The 20,102-nt window shown below is 35.4% G+C and overlaps 2 protein-coding genes across 4 annotated transcripts in view; both read left to right on the plus strand.

Annotated features, from left to right (window-relative positions):
• Positions 1–10,873, plus strand: part of LOC117909024 (1,4-alpha-glucan-branching enzyme 3, chloroplastic/amyloplastic) — a 39,024-nt gene extending 28,151 nt beyond the window's left edge. For both annotated transcript variants that reach the window (XM_034822925.1, XM_034822924.1), the window contains exons 18-21: positions 182–286; positions 9,382–9,467; positions 9,572–9,626; positions 10,284–10,873. In XM_034822925.1, coding sequence (XP_034678816.1) covers positions 182–286; positions 9,382–9,467; positions 9,572–9,626; positions 10,284–10,316 — 279 coding nt within the window. In that variant the 3' untranslated portion in view covers positions 10,317–10,873. The remainder of the gene's footprint in view (positions 1–181; positions 287–9,381; positions 9,468–9,571; positions 9,627–10,283) is intronic.
• A 2,261-nt stretch (positions 10,874–13,134) lies between these two features.
• LOC117908866 (CCR4-NOT transcription complex subunit 9) overlaps positions 13,135–20,102 on the plus strand; it is a 35,962-nt gene continuing 28,994 nt past the window's right edge. Inside the window, exon 1 of one of the 2 annotated variants that reach the window (XM_034822663.1) lies at positions 13,135–13,436. In XM_034822663.1, coding sequence (XP_034678554.1) covers positions 13,257–13,436 — 180 coding nt within the window. In that variant the 5' untranslated portion in view covers positions 13,135–13,256. The remainder of the gene's footprint in view (positions 13,437–20,102) is intronic. The other variant, XM_034822662.1, reaches the window with a different exon arrangement.

Raw genomic sequence — 20,102 nt, forward strand, 5'->3', positions numbered from 1 at the left:
TCTCAAATAATTAACATGGATATGATGATAATTTCCTTGTCACTTGATTTTTTTTCTTTGTTTAGGTGTTTATTTATCCTTTAGAAGCCTTCATCTAATGTTCTCTACTTTAGTGCACAGTTAATAGTATAATTTTGTTTGGTACCTTTTAAAAATTAAGGCATTTGTTGCTGTATTACAGGTAATATCTTACATGAGAGGTCCTCTTCTCTTCATATTCAACTTTCATCACACGAATTCTTATGAAGGATACTATGTGGGTGTAGAAGAAGCTGGAGAGTATCAAGTAAGTGATGATCCTTTATGCAATTGTACTTGTCTTTTTTCAGGATCAAAATAATAAACATAGCATATTGATAATGCTGTTAAACCAATGAATGCATAAAACAGTATTGGATGATAACTTTGATATATGTAGTTAATTCTAGATAACATTAAGTAGAGTAAAAAATATTACCCATGGCTAAAGGCCAAGCAGCTAGGAAGAAATGCAAAGAACAAGAATTATTGAAACTAGCATATTGGAAGATCAATTGGCCAAAATAACCATGATGATGTTTAAGAATAGAAATCCTAGCGAGAGTAGTAGTGGTTTGATTGGATTATACCATATGGATTTTGATATAGAGAAACCATGCTTCACGCATTGATCTTGTAAGAAAATTAGCTCACTCTAGAAGACACAAAGAAGGGTTAGATGTCTATTAAAGTGGACCTTGAGAAGGCCTATAACAGACTTCAATGGGATTTTTTTCATTTGTAGAATTTATAAACCACCATCGAAGGCATGAGTTATTAGCTTAACATAAAACAATGAAACTAAATACACGAAAAATAAATAAATAATAAATAAAAAACAAGATATAAAATTTGTTTAGAAAATGTAATGCTTTGAGGTTCAAAATCAATGGCCAATTATACCTCTTAGGTAGAATAATAGTATGAAGTGCACTATTCTGCAGCCTCAGGATATATTTGCGCAAAGCTAGTTATGTCATTAGAATGGTTCTGAAGTTTCTGCAAGCTTTTGGTTGAGCAAAGAGAGTTGGATAATTTTGGTGAAAAGTAGGAATTTTGTACTCAATTGGCTTGAACCATGAAAGTGGTTAAAATTGCCAACCAATTAATCAACAGCCAATATCTGCCTTTGAATGGTTTCTTGGCTATTCATAAAAAAAATAGTTTGTCAGCTGTGAAAACACATAGTGCAAATGGTTGGCTAAATAATAAACATTGCTGGATATTGTTCTTATCCAAATAGTCAATAAAAGCCTGCATGGGCTGTGAGGACTCTGAACTTGCTTTGGATTTTCTAGATGTTTTAAATTTTAAGTGCTAAGTTGTGAGGAAATCTGGCTTTACACTTTGGGTATTGTGATGGATTTGGAAGTTCAGTTATTTTGTTTGGAATTACATGCTCCAGACTTTGGTGTACTTAACATTGGTATACTTCAACATTGGATTGCCCTTTTTCCTTCATAGGTAACATTGAGCAACTAAATAGTTTCCGTAAGATTTTGCTCAACATTGATAAGATTTTGTTCTATGAATTTATTTCTTGTTGCTTACTAGATTCCATACAGAGGTGACATTAAGTCAAATAAAGCTTGCAAAAAATAGGCATTTTTTAGTTGTCATTTAAGAATCTTTCAGAATGAGTTGGAAATTATTTTTAATATTTGCAAATTTGTGAATGAGTTGCAATTATTGAATTATATAGGACACAATATAAACTGTGGGTTAATTAAAAATGCTTTTCTGAAGTTAAAAGGTATCATGGTTAGGGAAAAATGTGAGGTAGAAAGCTGATATAGTCTTGTCATGGGCAAAGAGAGCCATTGTGTGCATCAATATTGTGTTACATGGTTTGATTTAAAGGTGCTGCATGTATGTGAAGGGAAAAAGGAATTTAGGTCAAGAATGGAAGAAAAGCCATGATTGCTTCTTATAACCTGATAGAGGAAACCTTAGAGGGCGTTTCATGAAAATTACAGAAATTGTTACAAAAAGGAAACCTTTAATTCTTGTCGTCCCCGAGGGTGTTAAAGGCAATGGGTGGGAAGACCTTAGGTAGGCGATTTTTTCAGTGCAAGAGTATTCTGATCAAGCTGGAGGAGCTTCGAAGGAGACGTTTGGAGATACTCAGATGAGAAAGGGCATTTATAGAGGTTGCCGGTCATACGCAAGAGTGGTTGCAGAGGATGGACATAGGACTAGAGTTCTGTTGTCAGCTGGAAAATGGGCCAGAGCTGTAATTTGCGAATGCAAAGAAAAAGTCCAAGACTAGACTCATGAAGGAAAAGCTATAGCGAGGATGATGGGCACGAAAGGAATGGTGTCTATAACTCCCATTTCCGCTTTCAAGGGGTGTTTCTTTGTGGGTTCAGCAAGGAGAGCAGAATGGTTCCAAGAGCAGGGAAGACTTTTAGTGAAAGGAAGGCCTGTTTTCCTGAGGAGATGGTCGCCAAGTGAAAATATGGTTGTATTAGGAAAATTCAGAAGGGGTTGGTTAGAATTGAAAGGTCTTCCTTTTCACTTGTGGGATGAAAATTAGTTGAAATACATTCTGAAGAAGTGGGGGAGGGTAACGAAGGTGGCAAGGGAATCATTGAAGTTGGCGGACTTGACGAAGGTGAAATTGTGGGTGGAGATGCTTCCAAATGTCGTGCTACCAGCGTTGCTTGAGGTGGAAGATGGAACTTGGACATTTACAGTCGCAGTTTCAGTCACCGGAGAAGTTGATGAAGACGACATTGTCACGTCCGAGTCGACCCGTAGCAGGGACAAGTTGTTGAAAGCGGGAGGTTGCGTCTCTCAGTCGACAAAAAATGCAGAGGGGTTACACGGTAGCATTAGGGATAATGAGTGCTACAGTAGGAGGCTTCTTCCCCAGTCACGTTATCGGTGCTCAAGTACAAGATTGGCGGCCAAAAGGGAGAATGGTTGGGGAGAGAGTAGTCAGGGCCCAGCAGAATAAATATTCATTGGGCCCACAGAGCCTGAGCCCTTGTTTAAAGCCCAGCCTGTAAGGGCCCAGAGAGGGACGAAGAATCATGGGTTTCATGTTGGCCTAGTCGTTCCTCAAGTCCACGAGACTGTAGCGGTATTGTCTCCATCTCTTCAATGAGATGGTTCTTCTACAAAGACGGTCACGCTGCTTACAAGCTCTCAAGGTCCAATCAAGGTGAGGGCTGACGTCGAGGCTTTCTCTGGAGAGGATGGTCGGGCCTTTGAGTTAAAGGCCCAGTCTCTTTCCAACCATAGCCCACTTTCAGACATTATCGTGGGCTGTAAATTAAAAGGCCCGTTGGGGCTGGGCCAAAGTTTGGGAGGAACGATGTCCTCTGGTAAGAAAGGTCGGTCTCGAAGGGAAGAAGATGCACCGAGAAAGGGGAAAGCTCCCGTGGATCAGATGAGAGGCTCTACGCAGAAGGAAGAGATGATAGTTTCAAAGAAGATGTGGACCACCCTCTTCCCTCCAAGTGTTGATCACCGACAAGGACATCAGAGTAGCAGCGAGCCTCTTTTCCTCCGGAAATAATCGTCGTTTAGCGAAGTTCGCAATTTGGAAGAGGATTTTAGGACAAGATCTCAGATGGAATGAGGAATCAGAGAGAGTCCTCTCTTTCGTTGTCTTTTGTCAAGGAACAGTAAGCGATGTTCGAGGGAAGAGACCTCGACGTCAAGTGGAGAGGCAGATCCGCGAAATTCCCATTTCAAAGAAGACAAAGAAGGTTTTTTGGGCTGAGTGGGGTCCGATCTTCGTGGTTCTTTAGTCACGGATTTACCTTCTAGTTCAGAAATCAGAGGTAAAGGACTCATCTATGAGGGGATTTGCGAAATTCCGGGAGTGGAAAACATGGAGGTATGTCTGCCCTTTCCTTCTCAACCACCCGAGTCTTCTTCTATCCCTTCTTGTAGTCTGGAACTTCCTTTGCCGAGTCCCTCTGGTCTGCATCTCCCTAGTTCAGTCTTTCTTTCTCAGTCTCCTACGGAAAATCAAGTTACTTCCGAAATTTTTTTTGAAAAAGGCGTTGTTGGCACTTTTTATCAAAAATATGTTGGCATTCCTATACGTGATGAGGAGGAGAACCAGTTTGCCTTATCAAACCAATTGTCCGAGAGTTTTACCCCTAGGAAGTCTAAACCTAGCTCGCCTAAGGAGGATTCCAACCTGTTTACAGGTAGCCAAGGGGATACTGTGGTATCCCCATCAGGCGATTTCCTTATTGATGGCCTGTCCCCCAGGAAAATGGCTAAAGTGCGAGAGGTTTTATGCTATCTGGATATTAAGGTTTATTCCAAGAGGAAGAACAGTGGCTCCACAAGTAATTGAGACCTGGTAGATTTGGTTTGGAGGGTTAGGGTCTGTTTGTTTTTCCATGAAAATTATCAGCTAGAACACCAGGGGTTTGGGTTCAAGGAATAAGCGAATGGTGGTTAAAGATTTTCTAAGGTCAGAGAATCCGGATGATGTGATGATTCAGGAAACAAAAAAGGAGAAGTGTGACAAAAGGTTTGTGGATAGTGTCTGGACGGTCAAAAATAAGGAATGAGTTGCTCTTTCGGCATGCGGGGCTTCAGGTGAGATTTTGATCATTTGGGACTCAAAAAAACTGCGTAGTGAGGAGGTAGTAATAAGATCTTTCTTGGTCTCAGTCAAGTTTGCTTTGGACAGCTGTGGACCTCTTTGGATATCCGCAGTTTATGGCCCAAACAGTCCCTCACTTAGGAAGGATTTTTGGGTGGAACTTTTTGACATTTATGACCTAACTTTTCCGTTATGGTGTGTGGGCGGTGATTTTAATGTCATAAGGAGAAGTTCAGAAAAATTGGGGGGTTCTAGTCTAACTTCAAGCATGAAGGACTTTGATAGTTTTATAAGAGAATGTGAATTGCTTGATCCACCTCTTTGGAACACATCATTCACTTGGTCAAATTTGCAAGAGTCTCCCGTGTGTAAGAGATTGGACCGTTTTCTTTACTCAAATGAGTGGGGGCAGCTCTTTCCCCAAGACCTTCAAGAAGCCCTTATTAGAAGGACCTCGGATCATTGGCCAATTGTTTTGGATACCAACCCGTTCATGTGGGGCCTAACACCTTTTAGGTTTGAGAATATGTGGTTGCAATATCCTAGTTTCAAGGAGAACTTTGGAAATTGGTGGAGAGGTTTTCAAGGAAATGGATGGGAAGGCCACAAGTTCATGAGGAGATTACAATCTGTTAAAGCCAAATTGAAGGAGTGGAATAAGGTTTCTTTTGGAGAGCTTAATGAAAAGAAAAAAAGTATCCTCAATGATTTAGCTAACTTTGATGCCATTGAGCAAGTAGGGGGTCTCACTTCTGATTTATTAAATCAAAGAGCCTTAAGAAAAAGGGAGCTAGAGGAATTAATTTTGAGGGAAGAAATCCATTGGAGACAAAAAGCTAGGGTGAAATGGGTTAAGGAAGGGGATTATAACTCTAAGTTTTTTCATAAAGTGGCTAATGGCAGGCGAAATAAAAAATATATCAAGGAGTTGGAGAATGAAAGGGGCTTAGTGTTGAATAAAGTCGAGAGTATCACAGAGGAGATCTTGCTTTACTTTGAAAAGCTCTACGCGAGTCCTATAGGAGAGTCTTGGAGCGTTGAAGGATTAGATTGGTCCCCTATTTCGGAAAAGAGCGTGTTAAGGTTGGATTCCCCTTTCATTGAAGAAGAGATTTCTAAGGCCATTTTTCAGTTGGATATGGACAAGGCACCGGGGCCTGATGGCTTTACCATTGCAATATTACAAGATTGTTGGAATGTGATTAAGGAGGATTTAGTGAGAGTGTTTGCAGAATTTCACAGGAGGGGAATTATCAATCAAAGCACTAATGCCTCCTTCATTGTTCTGTTACCCAAAAAGAGTTTGACAAAGAAAATCTCAGATTTTAGACCCATTAGCTTGATCACTAGTCTCTACAAGATAATAGCCAAAGTACTTTCAAGGCGTCTAAGAGGGGTTCTACATGAAACCATCCACTCAACTCAAGGCGTTTTTGTTCAAGGGAAACAAATTTTGGATGCGGTTCTCATAGCCAATGAGATAGTGGATGAGAGAAAACGATCAGGGAAGGAAGGTGTCGTCTTCAAAATTGACTTTGAAAAGGCTTACGATCACGTGAGGTGAGATTTTTTGGATCAAGTGTTGGAGAAGAAGGGATTCAGTCCTAGATGGAGGAAATGGATGAGTGGATGTGGTCCTCGGTATCTTATGCAGTCTTGGTGAATAAGCGCCAAAGGGTGGGTTAAGGCATCTAGAGGATTAAGACAAGGTGGCCATTTATCCCCTTTTTTGTTTACTTTAGTCGCAAATGTACTGAGCAGGATGCTATTGAGAGCAGATGAAATAAATATGTTGTAGGGTTTCAAGGTGGGTAGAAACAGAACTAGAGTGTCCCATTTGCAATTTGCTGATGATACCATTTTCTTTTCTAACACTATGGAGGAAGATCTGCAGACTCTCAAGAGTCTTTTGCTAGTGTTTGGGCACATTTCTGGGCTCAAGGTCAACCTTGACAAGAGTAATATTTATAGCATCAATCTTGATCAGGTTCATCTTTCAAGATTGGCTGAAATGCTTGATTGCAAGGCTTCTGGTTGACCTATACTTTATCTGGGTCTTCCTTTGGGAGGGAACCCCAAGGCGTGTGGCTTTTGGGATCCAGTGATTGAGAGAATATCAAGAAGATTAGATGAGTGGAAAAAGGCTTACTTATCCTTCGGTGGAAGGATAACTCTTATCCAATCTTGTCTTACCCATATGCCCTATCACTTCCTTTCCTTATTTAAGTTACCCACTTCAGTGGCTGCAAAAAGCGAGAGGTTGTAAGGGGATTTTTTATGGTCAGGGATTGGGGAAGGCAAAAGAGATCATTTAGTGAGTTGGGATGTTGTGTGTAAACCGAAGACAATAGGGGGTTTGGTTTTTGGGAAGATTTCTCTGAGGAATCTCGCTCTTTTAGGGAAATGGTTGTGGAGGTACCCTAGAGAGGGTTCAGCTCTATGGCAATCAGGTCATATTAAGCATTTATGGTTCACACTCTAATGGTTGGGATGCTAACACTTTAGTCAGATGGTCACATCGCTATCCTTGGAAGGCTATTGCACAAGTTTTTCAGGAGTTTTCCTTATTTACTCAGTTTGTGGTAGGAAATGGGGAAAGAATTCGGTTTTGGGAAGAATTGTGGTGGGAGGACCAACATTTGGGAACCCAATATCCAAGACTATTTAGAGTAGTCTTGGATAAAAATATTCCTATTTCTTCAGTTCTCGGTTCTACTCGTCCTTGCTCTTGGAATTTTAATTTCCGTCGTAACCTTTCAGATTTTAAGATAGAGGACTTAGAAGGCCTCATGCGGTCACTTGATGGATTGCATCTATCTCCTTCGGTTTTAGATGCCAAATTTTGGCCATTATTTTTTTCAGAGCTTTTTTCAGTCAAATCTTTCTTTCTAGCATTATCTCGGTTTTCTGGATCTCCTCAGGTTTTCCCTTCTAAGTTCGTTTGGAATTCTCAAGTCCCTTTCAAAGTGAAGTCCTTTGTCTGGTTAGTGGCACACAAGAAAGTGAATACTAATGACATGCTACAAGTGAGAAGACCCTATAAAGCCCTTAGTCTTGATATTTGTATTATGTGCATGAAGCATGGGGAATCAGCAGATCACCTTTTCCTTCATTGTTCCTTGACGATTGGGTTGTGGCACAGATTATTTCAGTTAGCTAAGACAGATTGGGTCCTCCCGAGGAGCATCTTTGACATGATATCCATCAAATTTAATGGTTTTGGTTCATCTAAGAGGGGGATAGTTTTGTGGCAAGCTGCGAGCATCGCTCTAATTCGGATTGTGTGGTGGGAAAGAAACACGAGGATTTTTTAGGATAAAACAAGGAATTCAGAGTATCTTTGGGACCTATTGTTTTTCTTGCTTCTCTTTGGGTTTTCTGTTCCAAGGTTTTTAAGGGGACTCCCCTTAATGTGTTACAACTTGACTGGTTAGCGGTGTGTACTCCATAAGGAATGGTCCATTATAGAGAGTTCGCTTGTTTTACAGTGTAATTTCTTGTAGTTTAGTTTTTTTTGGCGGGAGGATTTCTCATCCTTCTTATTGTACTTCTTTTTTTTCTATCAATATATCTCTGTGTTGTTTCCAATCAAAAAATAATGGAAGAAAGGATATGCATAAACCCCAAACAGGTAGAATGCTTTGGGTTTGATATACAACAGAATTTGGTGTGCATTAGATATGGAAGCCGCATATATTTATTCTTTCTAAAGAAACATAAAGAAAAGATTCGAAGTAATAATCAGCTTCTACCTATAATTAGGAAAAAAATGGCTTATTAAAATTTGACAATTTTTTACAGTAGCAACCAATGTTAGTTTTGGTCCCATTTTTAGTTGTTAAAAACTTACAATACAATCATATGATATACTTTTAATAAAAATCGATATGTATCACAATCCATATCATACTTTAAGTGTATCTTATATATACATATATGATACATGATACAATATGGTATATAATAGTACAACAATACATACACCTTTAACCTTTTTTCATAATTTTAAAAAAAAAATCAAATTCAATTTTTTTTTTTCTTAATAGAATTATTATATCAATTATTTAAAATGTACTGTCAGGTCAAAAATTGATTGTAAAAGGAAGAGAGGTAAAATAATCTTATATGAAAAACTACATCCTTGTCAAATGTCATGTTGGAAGTGAAGTAAATATTTTCTTACAATGAATATTAGAGAATTTCATTTGGAATATTGACATTGAAAATGATAGTGATTTGTAAGTTAAAATTTTTATGCAATATATTAGTTTTACGAATATAAAAGTTAGAGCTTTGGAGATAATACATAAAGACCTGTATTAATAACATATAAATATATAATCCTAGGAAAATTTGGAACCAAAAATTATATCTAAAAATTTTAAAAGTTTGTTTTTGTAAATTTTGTGATGAGGCTACACATTAAATTCATATTTTTTTTAAATTAAACTTTTCAAAATGTTAATATTCAATGTTTTCTTAGGATATGATATAGTTTAAAATCTTTAAATCCTAGTATCTTTCATGAAATTTATTATACACTATTTTATGCATCATACTTTCGATATTTGTACATGTATGCATATTTTTCCTATTTATTTTTTCACTATATAGAAACTAACAATACACAATTCGACATGATACACAATATGAAAAAATAGAAAAACGATACATGATACATTTTACAAGTTAACAACTATGGTCCCGTTCTACATGGTCTCTCTTGCATTCAGATATTCTACAGATTTAGTTAGTTATTTTCACAAGATTTATGATTTGCAATGGTGCAGATAATACTGAATACAGACGAAACAAAGTATGGTGGTCAAGGACTTATTGAAGAAGGGCAATATCTTCAGAGAACCATTAACAGAAGGTACTCAGAGTTTCTTGAATCTTTTTCTACCTTCCCAACATTGTTGTTGCTGGACGGTTTTTTGTATTCTTCTACTTACGGAGCTATCATTTTTATCTTTGCAGAGTTGACGGTCTCCGAAACTGCTTAGAAGTGTCTCTTCCCAGTAGAACTGCGCAGGTTGGTAGCTACTTGCTGCAATCATTTATTCATTTATTTCTCTGGTAGTGGCATTAGACTGGGATTTGTTATTTTCCTTACATTGCTTGGTGTCAGAATTGCACCCACTATTCTGAGAGGTATGAAACCCCATACATGGATTGTGAACATCCCACCATATTTCATTCTTTCGACAGCTTTTGAAATAAGGCAAATGAAACCAAAGGTCACTAGTTATGATAATCTGATTTGGTTGTGACTGTAAATAGACACTACTCACATCTGACTACCAAATTGTCATATTCTGCCTCTAGTGATTAAATGCTGAGGAACTTAGTGCTGCTTCCCACTCTTAATCCTGGACGCAGTGAATCAGGAGCCAATTCCTTATATAATCTACTCTTCCTGTAGAGTTTGAAATTGCTCCCACATTTACAGCTTAAAAATTGTTTTAATTTGTTTCAGGGTGTTATTGGAGAGCCTCATACATTTCATAGGAGCTGCTTTAAGGACAAATAAAAAAAAATTAGAAAGTATATATGTATATATTTGCACTATTTACCTCGAATCGAATAGCTCATTATAACCAAGCATTCTGATATGCAGCTTGCATTCTCATATTAAACATCATGGATTGCCTATAACCTGATGTGGATTTTATCTCTTCAATTTATGCAGGTCTACAAATTAAGCCGGATTTTAAGAATATGAGGCCCTTCATGTTCTCATATGACCTTGCTATGCAGATTATATGATTTCTCAGAGAAAATATGACAAACCTGGTGGACATTCATTAAGCTTGTATGGCTTGTGTGCATCACTTCCTTTCCTAGTCAGACGAAGACTGGAGTTGGTGGTGGAGTTTCATAATTCAGCAACCAAATTAGCATATAAGGAAGAACTATAGCTATGGTCATTGTGGGAGCTGCACACAACAATGCTGCCATGGTTGGACTGATCACTTCTCTAAGAAGCTCTGGTACATTTATGCTGGAGACTGATCTTTTCTGCCAATTTGAAGGTAACATATTGGATGGTCTTGCTGCTCAAAGGAATTGCTCCTTTGGAGCAATGGAGTGGAGGGCTTTGAGACACCACTACTTGACTACCCAACTTCTTGGTGAATGTACTTGTTTATAAAGGAAAATGGTCTATTGTGTTATAAGAACAGACAATGACTCGAGTTTTAGAGAACTGAGGCCACCATGTATCTCATACAAGCTGGAGTTTGAAATTAATTATTATTTTAATGTGCTACTTTAAGCTTATTTTATTTATTTTAATCCTTCAATAAAAAAAATAATATGAAATTACATAAGTTTTAAATTGATTTTAATTATATTTTATTTTTTTTTATATTTTTCATAATATAGTTAAATATGAGAAAAATATTTTTCTTAACAATTTTTTTCTTCTTTTCTTGATGCTTCTTGAAGAAGCAAACATAACCCTAAAATTCAATATACACTCATCTTCCATCTTTTTTTCTCCATTTCTTCTCTTCCATTCTCTCTAAAACCTGAACATAATTTTTAAAAAAAATTTGTTTTTTTTTTAACAATATAAATAAATAATTATCTCTACTATACTAAAGTGCATTTTTATCATTTTTTTTTCTATGTTTTCATTTTTCGAGGTTTCGAAATGAGACATCGAGAAATGTGTTCAAAACTATAAGGTTAGATAGTTTTTGAAGTGTTCAACACTGTACCTTCTAATGCTTTCAAGGACATTCGATGTGTACCTTACACTTATATAATATTTTTGGTACGTGAAAATGTGTGGTGACATATATTCTCATGTTTGAATAATTTAAATAATAATAAGAATGAAATCATCAATGATTTTAAAGGAAATGAAATCTTATTTATAAGTGAGATTTAAGGGGCATTTCGATTATCTGGTGCAAGTTATTTTTAAAATATTTTTCAAGGATTCAAAAATCAAAAAACCTTTTTGGATAAATCATTTTTTAAATAATTTTTTTTTTATTTTGATTTTGAAAAAATAAATTATAAATACAATTTATATATTATAAAATAAATTTAATCCAAGTCTTATTAAAAATAAAAATTATTTTTAATTAAAAATAAAGTAAAAATAAATATTTTTTAATAAAAATATGAGTAGTAATATTATGATAAAATCATAAATTATATATATATATATATATATATATATATATATATATATATATATATATATATATATATATATATATATATATTTATAAATTTTATAAAAATATAATATTAACATCTTATAAAGTATAATTGCTTTATTTTGTTAAAAATACATAATAATAATTTACAATTAATAAGTGCTAATACTATTTTTTAAAATTATTAAACTTATTATTTTATTTTTTTAAATTATTGTTTAAGAACAACATCCAAACAAAGGTATTAATTTTTAAAAATAATTTTGTCTTTAAATCACAAGCTCAAATAAGTTTTTATTATTTAGCAAAGAAACTCTTAGAGATGTCTTTTTAATATATATATATATATATATAAAATAAAAAAATAAAAATATTTTAAATTATATATAGTGTAAGAGTTTTTTTTTTTAAATAAAAATAAAATATTATTTTAGACTATATATACAAATATTATTGCCCATTTTTTTTATTTTCATTCTTATTATTACTTAATATTGAAATTGAAACAAATAATCATTTCAACCCTCAATTCCTATTTACATCCAAATGTAATAATTAAAATTATCAAATTTATTTGCATTTAAGGAAAAATATAAATAAAGAGAAAATTTTCATTTCCATTTTTTATTTCTGTATATCAAACATGGCATTAACGATACTCGACGGTATTAATGATTAAGCGTTTGGATAGGGGAGGCCTCTTGTAGGATTGATGCTTCCGCATTACTTCAATATTTTTCTGTTATAATATTTCATGGATTTGGAATGGTCATGAAAGTTGGGAGAATCACACGCCTTTCACGAATCAAAGGCTTTCAGAGCTTACAAGTCACAACCACATGGTTGAAACATGGTAACAAAATAAGTACAAAGAAAAATAAAAATAAATTTAAAATTAACAATTTAAAACTTATTTCATTTATCTTATTTTAATTTTTTAATATAAAAATTAAATAATTTAAAAATATATAAGTTTTTAATTAGTTTTAATTATATTTTATTTTATTTTATATTTTTTTATAATATAATTAAATATGAGAAAATTATTTTGTGTATAAAGTTTTTTTCTTTTCTTGATACTTGAAACCAAACATAATATTAATTTCTTTCATTTTTTTCTCGGATTTGTATAGTATAATTCAAAGATTTCTCAAATAGATAGAATTAAAGAAAATATATAAGAGAGTTTAACAATGGAAAAATAAAAGCGATAATGTCATTAGATAAAAAAAAAAAAAACATAAAAATGTAAAATATTGATTTTAATGACATACGATGATACGAAAGGTATAAAGAAAATAGCCTGCGCTCCCACGCACGAGACACGCACGTGGGGCTGGGCCTTTTACCCCCTCCGAAAATGGAACTGTCCCTCTAAAGAAATCAACTGACAGACGAACCACGGCGAGAAACTGAAGGAAAGTACAAGAAACAGAGGAAGAAAGTGAGAGAGAGAGAAAGAAGGGCCTTCGATATCTGCACCTTTGGCCATGGCGAACCTGCCTCAATCGCTATCCATGAATGCCCCCTTCGGAGGTCCGCCCTCTTCGGCGGCCAACCCCGCCGGAGCTCAGGTCAACAAGGAACGGAAGTTGGCGTCCGCCGAGAATTTGGTGCTCGAACTCAGCAATCCTGAACTTCGTGAAAACGCTCTTCTTGAACTCTCTAAGGTAGAATCATTCTCTGTATACTCATCCAAGAGTTATTGTTTTGTTTTGTTTCGGTTTGGTTTTTTTTATTGTTTTCGTACGTTGATATTTGTTTGATTTCTGACATGTTGGAGGGCAGTGAGTGATAATTAGGAATCTTGATGACAGGTGTGGTAGAGATAGTTGAAATGTGATTCCAATTTTTCCTTCCTCAGCAACCAAACGGATCATTAGGGTTTCAATCTTTCGTGCGTATATTGGATTAGAAGTATATTAAGCGTGGAAAAGTAGGTTTTCTTTTAATGTCTGTTTTGTTGTTTATATCTTCAACTATCCAGTATAAGGTTCATTAGATAGGATATTCGGGTGAGAGATTTATCTTGCAATTGGGTGCAGAGAAAACTAAGGCAAAGAAAGGAGAAATTAATTTTGGGTCTTGTGTTCTCTGTTGTATTGGTTTGTAAAGAAAATGAAACGTATTAGCTAAGCCAAATATTTGTGTTAGTCTCCATTGGATGGAGGTCTTTGGTCTTCTTATTAGCAGGCAAAAGTTTAAGATCTAAAATGCTAGTTCTTTTCCGTTTCACCCATCCTCAGTAAAGAAGTGAAGTGGAATTTTGGTTTCAAACTGTTCTCATTTAGCATGCTTTTATGCGTTTATGAATGGATGTCATGGCATGAATAAGTTTGATTTTGTTTTTTTTTTCCTCAAGTTTTGGGAATAGGGAGTAGCATAAATGACATGCAAACTGATAAATAGGCATTCATTTTTGGTTAGTTACATGTGGTATCTGCGATATTTGATTTTTGATGGTTTGGTTCTCAGTTTTACAAATTTGTAAACGCACAAAATTGTAATACTGCATGTTGAATGGGTTATGACTAATTGTGAGGTTTTTGTTTGTTACTTCAAGAACTTGAGCAAATTTCCAAGTGAGTTTAATGTATGAGAATGTTAATATTTTTTTTTTTTTTTGATATGTAACACAAAGAGTATATATAAAAAAAGAAATGCCAAAACATCGTCCCAAAGTATACAGGAAGTATGCGTATAAGAATAGTAAAATAAGCTGGTTTCTATACTTGAAAGGGCAAGAATAGGATTTTCTGGACCAGGGTATGATAAAGCATTTATTCAGATGGATGACTGGGGGTTTTGACCTTATTTCAGCATTCTTCACTAGATGTAGGCCTTTACCAGTGGGTTCCATCTCTATTCTCATGCATTATTCAGTTCTGTGGCTGTAATTTGCCCATGTTTTGTGTGGGTTCCACCTATATTTGCCAGTTGGCTTTGAGTATCCTTCCACATGTCCTGTTTTCTTCCATCAGTATCAACTGAGATTGATTTATGCAATTATTATGCCATATTTCAACCTTTTACCACTCCCTGATTTAGTGCTTTGATCAACACTCACTTCTTTGCACATAGTTCCTCAAGTCCTCTCATCATCACCTATTTAGGCCACTCATTTTTCAAAGTTTGTTCCCCTAATTTCCTTGCATTTTTTGATAAGATTCTTTGGTTGCATAACATTTGGCTGCATGAATTATTGTTGCCTTTTTAGAGCCTTGCAGATTTTTCTTCCTCTCAAACGGATTTTCATTTTATCTTTTTTTTTTTTTTTTAATATATTGGATACACCAATGTACATGTCTCACATTCAGAAAACTGCTACTTAGATTTGGTTTAGTTAGAATGCTTCTGGTACATAACCTAATGATTTGTTTCTCCGTGTTAATTCCTTGCTCTAATTGTATGGGTAACATCAATTTCTCCATTGTTAATAGTGATAGATTGTGAACATAAGTTTTTTTTTTTTTTTTTTTGGTAGGCAAACAAGAAAACATGTATTAGTAGTGCCTAAAATGAGGTGGTGCAAAGTACACATGAAGTATACAAAATGCGCATTGGTGACAAAGAAAAGAAACAAAAAGATCCCTCTCCTTACTTTAGGCTGAACCAATCTACAAAATCTAATATAGACATTGTGTGATCCTTTATATACACCCTAGCCTACTTCCTAAAGGTATACAAAAAAGCAGATTTGATTGCTGGTCTAACTGCTCAACATTATTAAAAGCTCTTCTATTCCTCTTCTTCCAAAGAGCGTCCAAAACAAGCATAAGAGAGTGACCCTCCATGCTTTTTTCCCTTTTTTCCTCATGAAAGAGTCATGCCAACCCAACAAGTTCTCTCTCATTGAAGAATGCATAACCCACTCCGCTCCAAAAAGACCAAGAATCAAGTGTCACACCATTTGTGCTTTGGAACAATGTAAAAGCAAGTGGTTTATCGTTTCCTCCACACATTTGCACAAGTAACATTTATTGGGGAGAGTCCAACCCCTCCTTTTGAGTTGGTCAAGAGTAAGGATTCTACCCCATGATGCTTCCCATGCAAAAAAGTTGACCTTCATTGGTGCCTAAGACCTCCACACAATACTAGTTGGGAAAGGCTCTCTAAATCCCCTAGATAAGGAAGAATAAAGAGATCTCACTAAAAATTTGTCACACTTGGATTCATTCCACCTTCGTTTTTCCTACACTTCATGTTTAATTACTACCAATTATAGTTTCTGAAAGAAACTCTTCACTTCCACCAACTCCCAATCATTAAACTGCCTTGAAAAATGGGAGCTCCAACCGCCCCTTCCCCAACCACCTCGCAATCCTTTGCTACCCATCCCTCTTTGTTAGAAGCAACATAAAATAAATTTGGAAAGATTTCTTTCAAAATTTGATCCTCGCACCACAAGTCTTTCCCAAATTTAATTCTTCTCCATTCCCAAGTAAAAAAGCAAGACCTACCTTTTATAACCTCCCATTCGTATATGATGGCTTTCCAAACCCCCACTTCATATCCAACTCTCACCCTTCTCGAACACCACCCCCCGTCCTCTTCTCCAAACATTCCTATTATGATTTTTTTTCATAAGGAATCCCTTTCTATAGCAAATCTCTAATTCCACTTACCATGTAAAGATTTGTTAAGGACATAGAAGTTGTGAAGTCCCAGGCCCTTGATTATATCATATAAAAATATATATGTGAAATAAGGTGTGCCTCACTTCACTAAAGCACGATCCTTAGGTGCGCCTTGCACTTCAAGCTCCAAGAGGACTTTGCATTTTGGTGCGCCTTGAGCCTTTTAAAACTATGGTTAAGAGGACTGAAACCTTCCCCTAACATAATAAAAGATGTGTTTTCTGGTTTATCATTTTTAATACCAAGATGAGTGCTATAGGAAGAAAAAAACTAGATCCATGTTTCATATTATCTATAGTATTTACGTATACTTTGAGTCGCTTTTTTAGCGTCTCTTTTATATATGAAATCTTATTTACTTATCAAAAAAAAAAAATTATCTATAGTATTTACTTATCAAAAAAAAATATTATCTATAGTATTGAACCTACAATCTAAGATGACTCAACAATCATGACTATAGATGTTTAGGGATAATCCAAAGTTTCATACATTAGTTAAGTTACAGGAAGCATTTAGGGATAAACTCTAAGCATTTCCATTTATTTGATCTTGTTGGACTTGAGAATGTGATAGTTGAGTCGTGAAGTATGATCATGTATTAGAGGATATATGACGTGTGTTCTGGAATTTGAGTTAAAACCATTCTGGACATCCTTTCAGCTTGAAACATGTCTTTTGAGCATGCAGCATCTTATTACAATGTGTGCAAATTAAAGACTTCTTGTGTCCAACTTTTGGAGAGCTGGAGGTAACTAGTACAATTGGAGCTTGAACAATACTTAGGTTGAACTCTCTTGTAAGCCACCTGCAAGCATAGTAGCCTGATGAAGCTTCTCATGCTTGACATAGGCATATGCACCATGGAGATTAGGAAGAGGATCCTACCTTAATACTTGTACCCTAATCTGGTCAGAACTTGGGTCAAGGCCAGCTAGAAAACCATAATCCCTCTTGTTCTCAATCTCTTGTTTAGTTTTCCTGTATCCAAAACACACCATATCACATGGTTGAGAAAATCAAGCTCCTATTAAATAGCCTGAAGAGCAAACAAATAGCTAGTCAATGTCTTCCCCTGTGTCTATTCTCATGTGGCCTATGCCTATGTTCATAGATCTAAGAAGCATCACTCCATCAAAATATGTTTGAGCCACAACATCCCAAATAGCATGAGCTGTAAGATGTTGAAGAAAAGTAGCACTAATATTCGAAGTCATCAAATTAAGAAGCCATCATATGAACATGACATTCTCCTTCACCCAAGTAGAGAAGGAAGGATCAGAAATAGCTGGTTGTTTCTCCTATTGCGTATACAACTTTCCCTTTTTTTAATATGCAGCTTCATGAACTAGGACTAGGCGAAGTAATTCTCATCAAGTTTGTTAGAAGACATTTGCACATTCATGTTATCATGTTGAACTGTCACAGCCAAAGGAATAAGTGGTGGTGCTATGCCAGAACCAGAAATTGTTGACACCAATTTGGACACAATTCTTTATGTGAAGGCAGTTCCAAATTTAAAAAACAAGGATGGGATGACAATGGAAATAGGTTAGCAATAATAGCTCAAACCTAACAATCACAGAAATTGCTTTGATACCATGCTGATTTAGAGAGAGAAACTGCTGATTTTTTACTTCATAACTTGTACAAGTATATATATTAAAACTATGCAAGGAAGAGTCTAAACCAAATCCCTACAATCTGCTCCTAAGTTATAACAATCATAATAATTAATTCTGATAAAAAAAGAAAAAAACAATCATAATAATTAATGAGATTCTTAAAATAAAGGAGCTAAAAATCTATTCCTTACAAATAGAAATTATAATTATAAACCCTTAAAATAAAGGTGCCAAATATGAACAATGCTTTAAAAGGGTATTGAGCCTCAAGGTGAGACTCTACAAATTAGCTTTAATCTACAAATTAGCTTTAATGCTATAGACTTAGGGTAATCAAGGCTTCAACCTTACTTAGTCGAGGCTTACATTCTTAAGCCTTTAGCCTCAAGATTGTTGAGGCTTAAGCCTCAAATATTTAAAGGGTTTTATAAGCCTCAATATTCGTTGATTTTTAATGGTTCTATGCTTTTGTGAGATTTTGGTTTAGATTTTATGAGTTTTGTTTTATGTCCATGATTAGATTAAACTTTTTGCAAAATAAGAGGAGCTTAGTTGACTTACAATTACACCTTCAAATGGAAGGGGGAAAGGTGATTGGGAAGAAGACATAGTGGAATCATTGACTGCTTTTCTGGCTATCATATATGATTGTGATCATATTACTGAAGATAAGTTAAACTAATGCTACAATTGATGGATGAAGAAGAACAATGAGCAGACATTAACTCTAATGGGAAGATAATACATCTAGTTTGATAAAAAAAATGATAATACAACAACTAGATATGATCATGATTCCTTAGAGGATCCTACAAAGTGATAGTGATGGTAGTGCTAAAGATTGTTTGATAAAACCATGAGAAAGTTAAATTTTAAAAGAGAGCAAAAAGAACTAATTTATTTGATGATTAAACAAAGATATTGTGCTTTCCATTAGCTTTTTATTTGACGACCTCACATTTATCCTTTCCACCAATTTGGACATGATTTGGGTCATGGGTTATCGATTGGGTCAAACTTGATCAAATTCCCAATGATTTCAAAGGTTTCAAACTCCATATTGTTTTAGAAGAAGATTTGTATAGGCAAACCATAATATAAAGTGGCTTTGGTTATAGTAGAACAATGAAGGATATGTTTTGTGGAGAAAAATTGTATTTCTCATTCATATCTTAAAAGTGTATAACAGGTTTTTTTTTTTTTGATTGGAAACGACAAAGGAATATATTGATAGAAAAAAAAAGTACAAGAGAAGAATGAGGAATCCTCCCACCAAAGAAAACTAAACTACAAGAATACGAAAACAAAAAAATACAATGTAATAACGAACAAACTCTCTAGATTAGACCAACCCAAGGGAATTACACGCCGTTTGCCAATCAAGTTGTAACACAATAAGGGGAGGCCCCTTAAAGACCTTGGAACAAAAAGCCCAAAGAGAAGCAATGAAATGAATAGAATCCCAAAGATTCTCTGAATTCCTTGTTTTATCCTCAAAAATCCTCCCATTTTTTTCCCGTCACACAACCCAAATTAAAGTTATGCATGAAGACTTGTGGGACCAGAATGTTGGGGAAGGAGGCTGGAATTTGTGTTTTATTAGGGATTTCAATGATTGGGAGGTGGAGTTGATAGGTGAGTTGCTTCAAGCGTTAAAAGGAGTTAGGATTACTTGGGAGGAGGACTCAATTGTTTGGAACGGAGGGGGAAGTGGGCAGTTTAGAGTGAAGGATGCGTACAGTTGGCTGAATAGGGCTAGGGCTGTCAACTTTCCGAAGAATAAGATCTGGGTGAGAAGAGTTCCAACTAAAATCATGTTTTTCGCGTGGGAAGCTACTTGGGGAAAGATCTTGACTCTTGATAGGCTTCAAAAAAGAGGGTGGCAGCTCCCGAATAGGTGTTTTTTGTGTGCTTGCGAAGCGGAAAGCGTGGATCACTTACTTATTCATTGTACAGTGGCTAGAGTGCTTTGGGACTTAGTGTTGGGCTTAGTTGGGGTCAAGTGGGTGTTTCCTTATACTGTAAAGGAGGTTTTATATAGTTGGGGGGGTTCCTTTGTGGGAAAAAAAAAGAA

This window comes from Vitis riparia, chromosome 19 (assembly GCF_004353265.1).
Source record: "Vitis riparia cultivar Riparia Gloire de Montpellier isolate 1030 chromosome 19, EGFV_Vit.rip_1.0, whole genome shotgun sequence".
Lineage (NCBI taxonomy): Eukaryota > Viridiplantae > Streptophyta > Magnoliopsida > Vitales > Vitaceae > Vitis > Vitis riparia.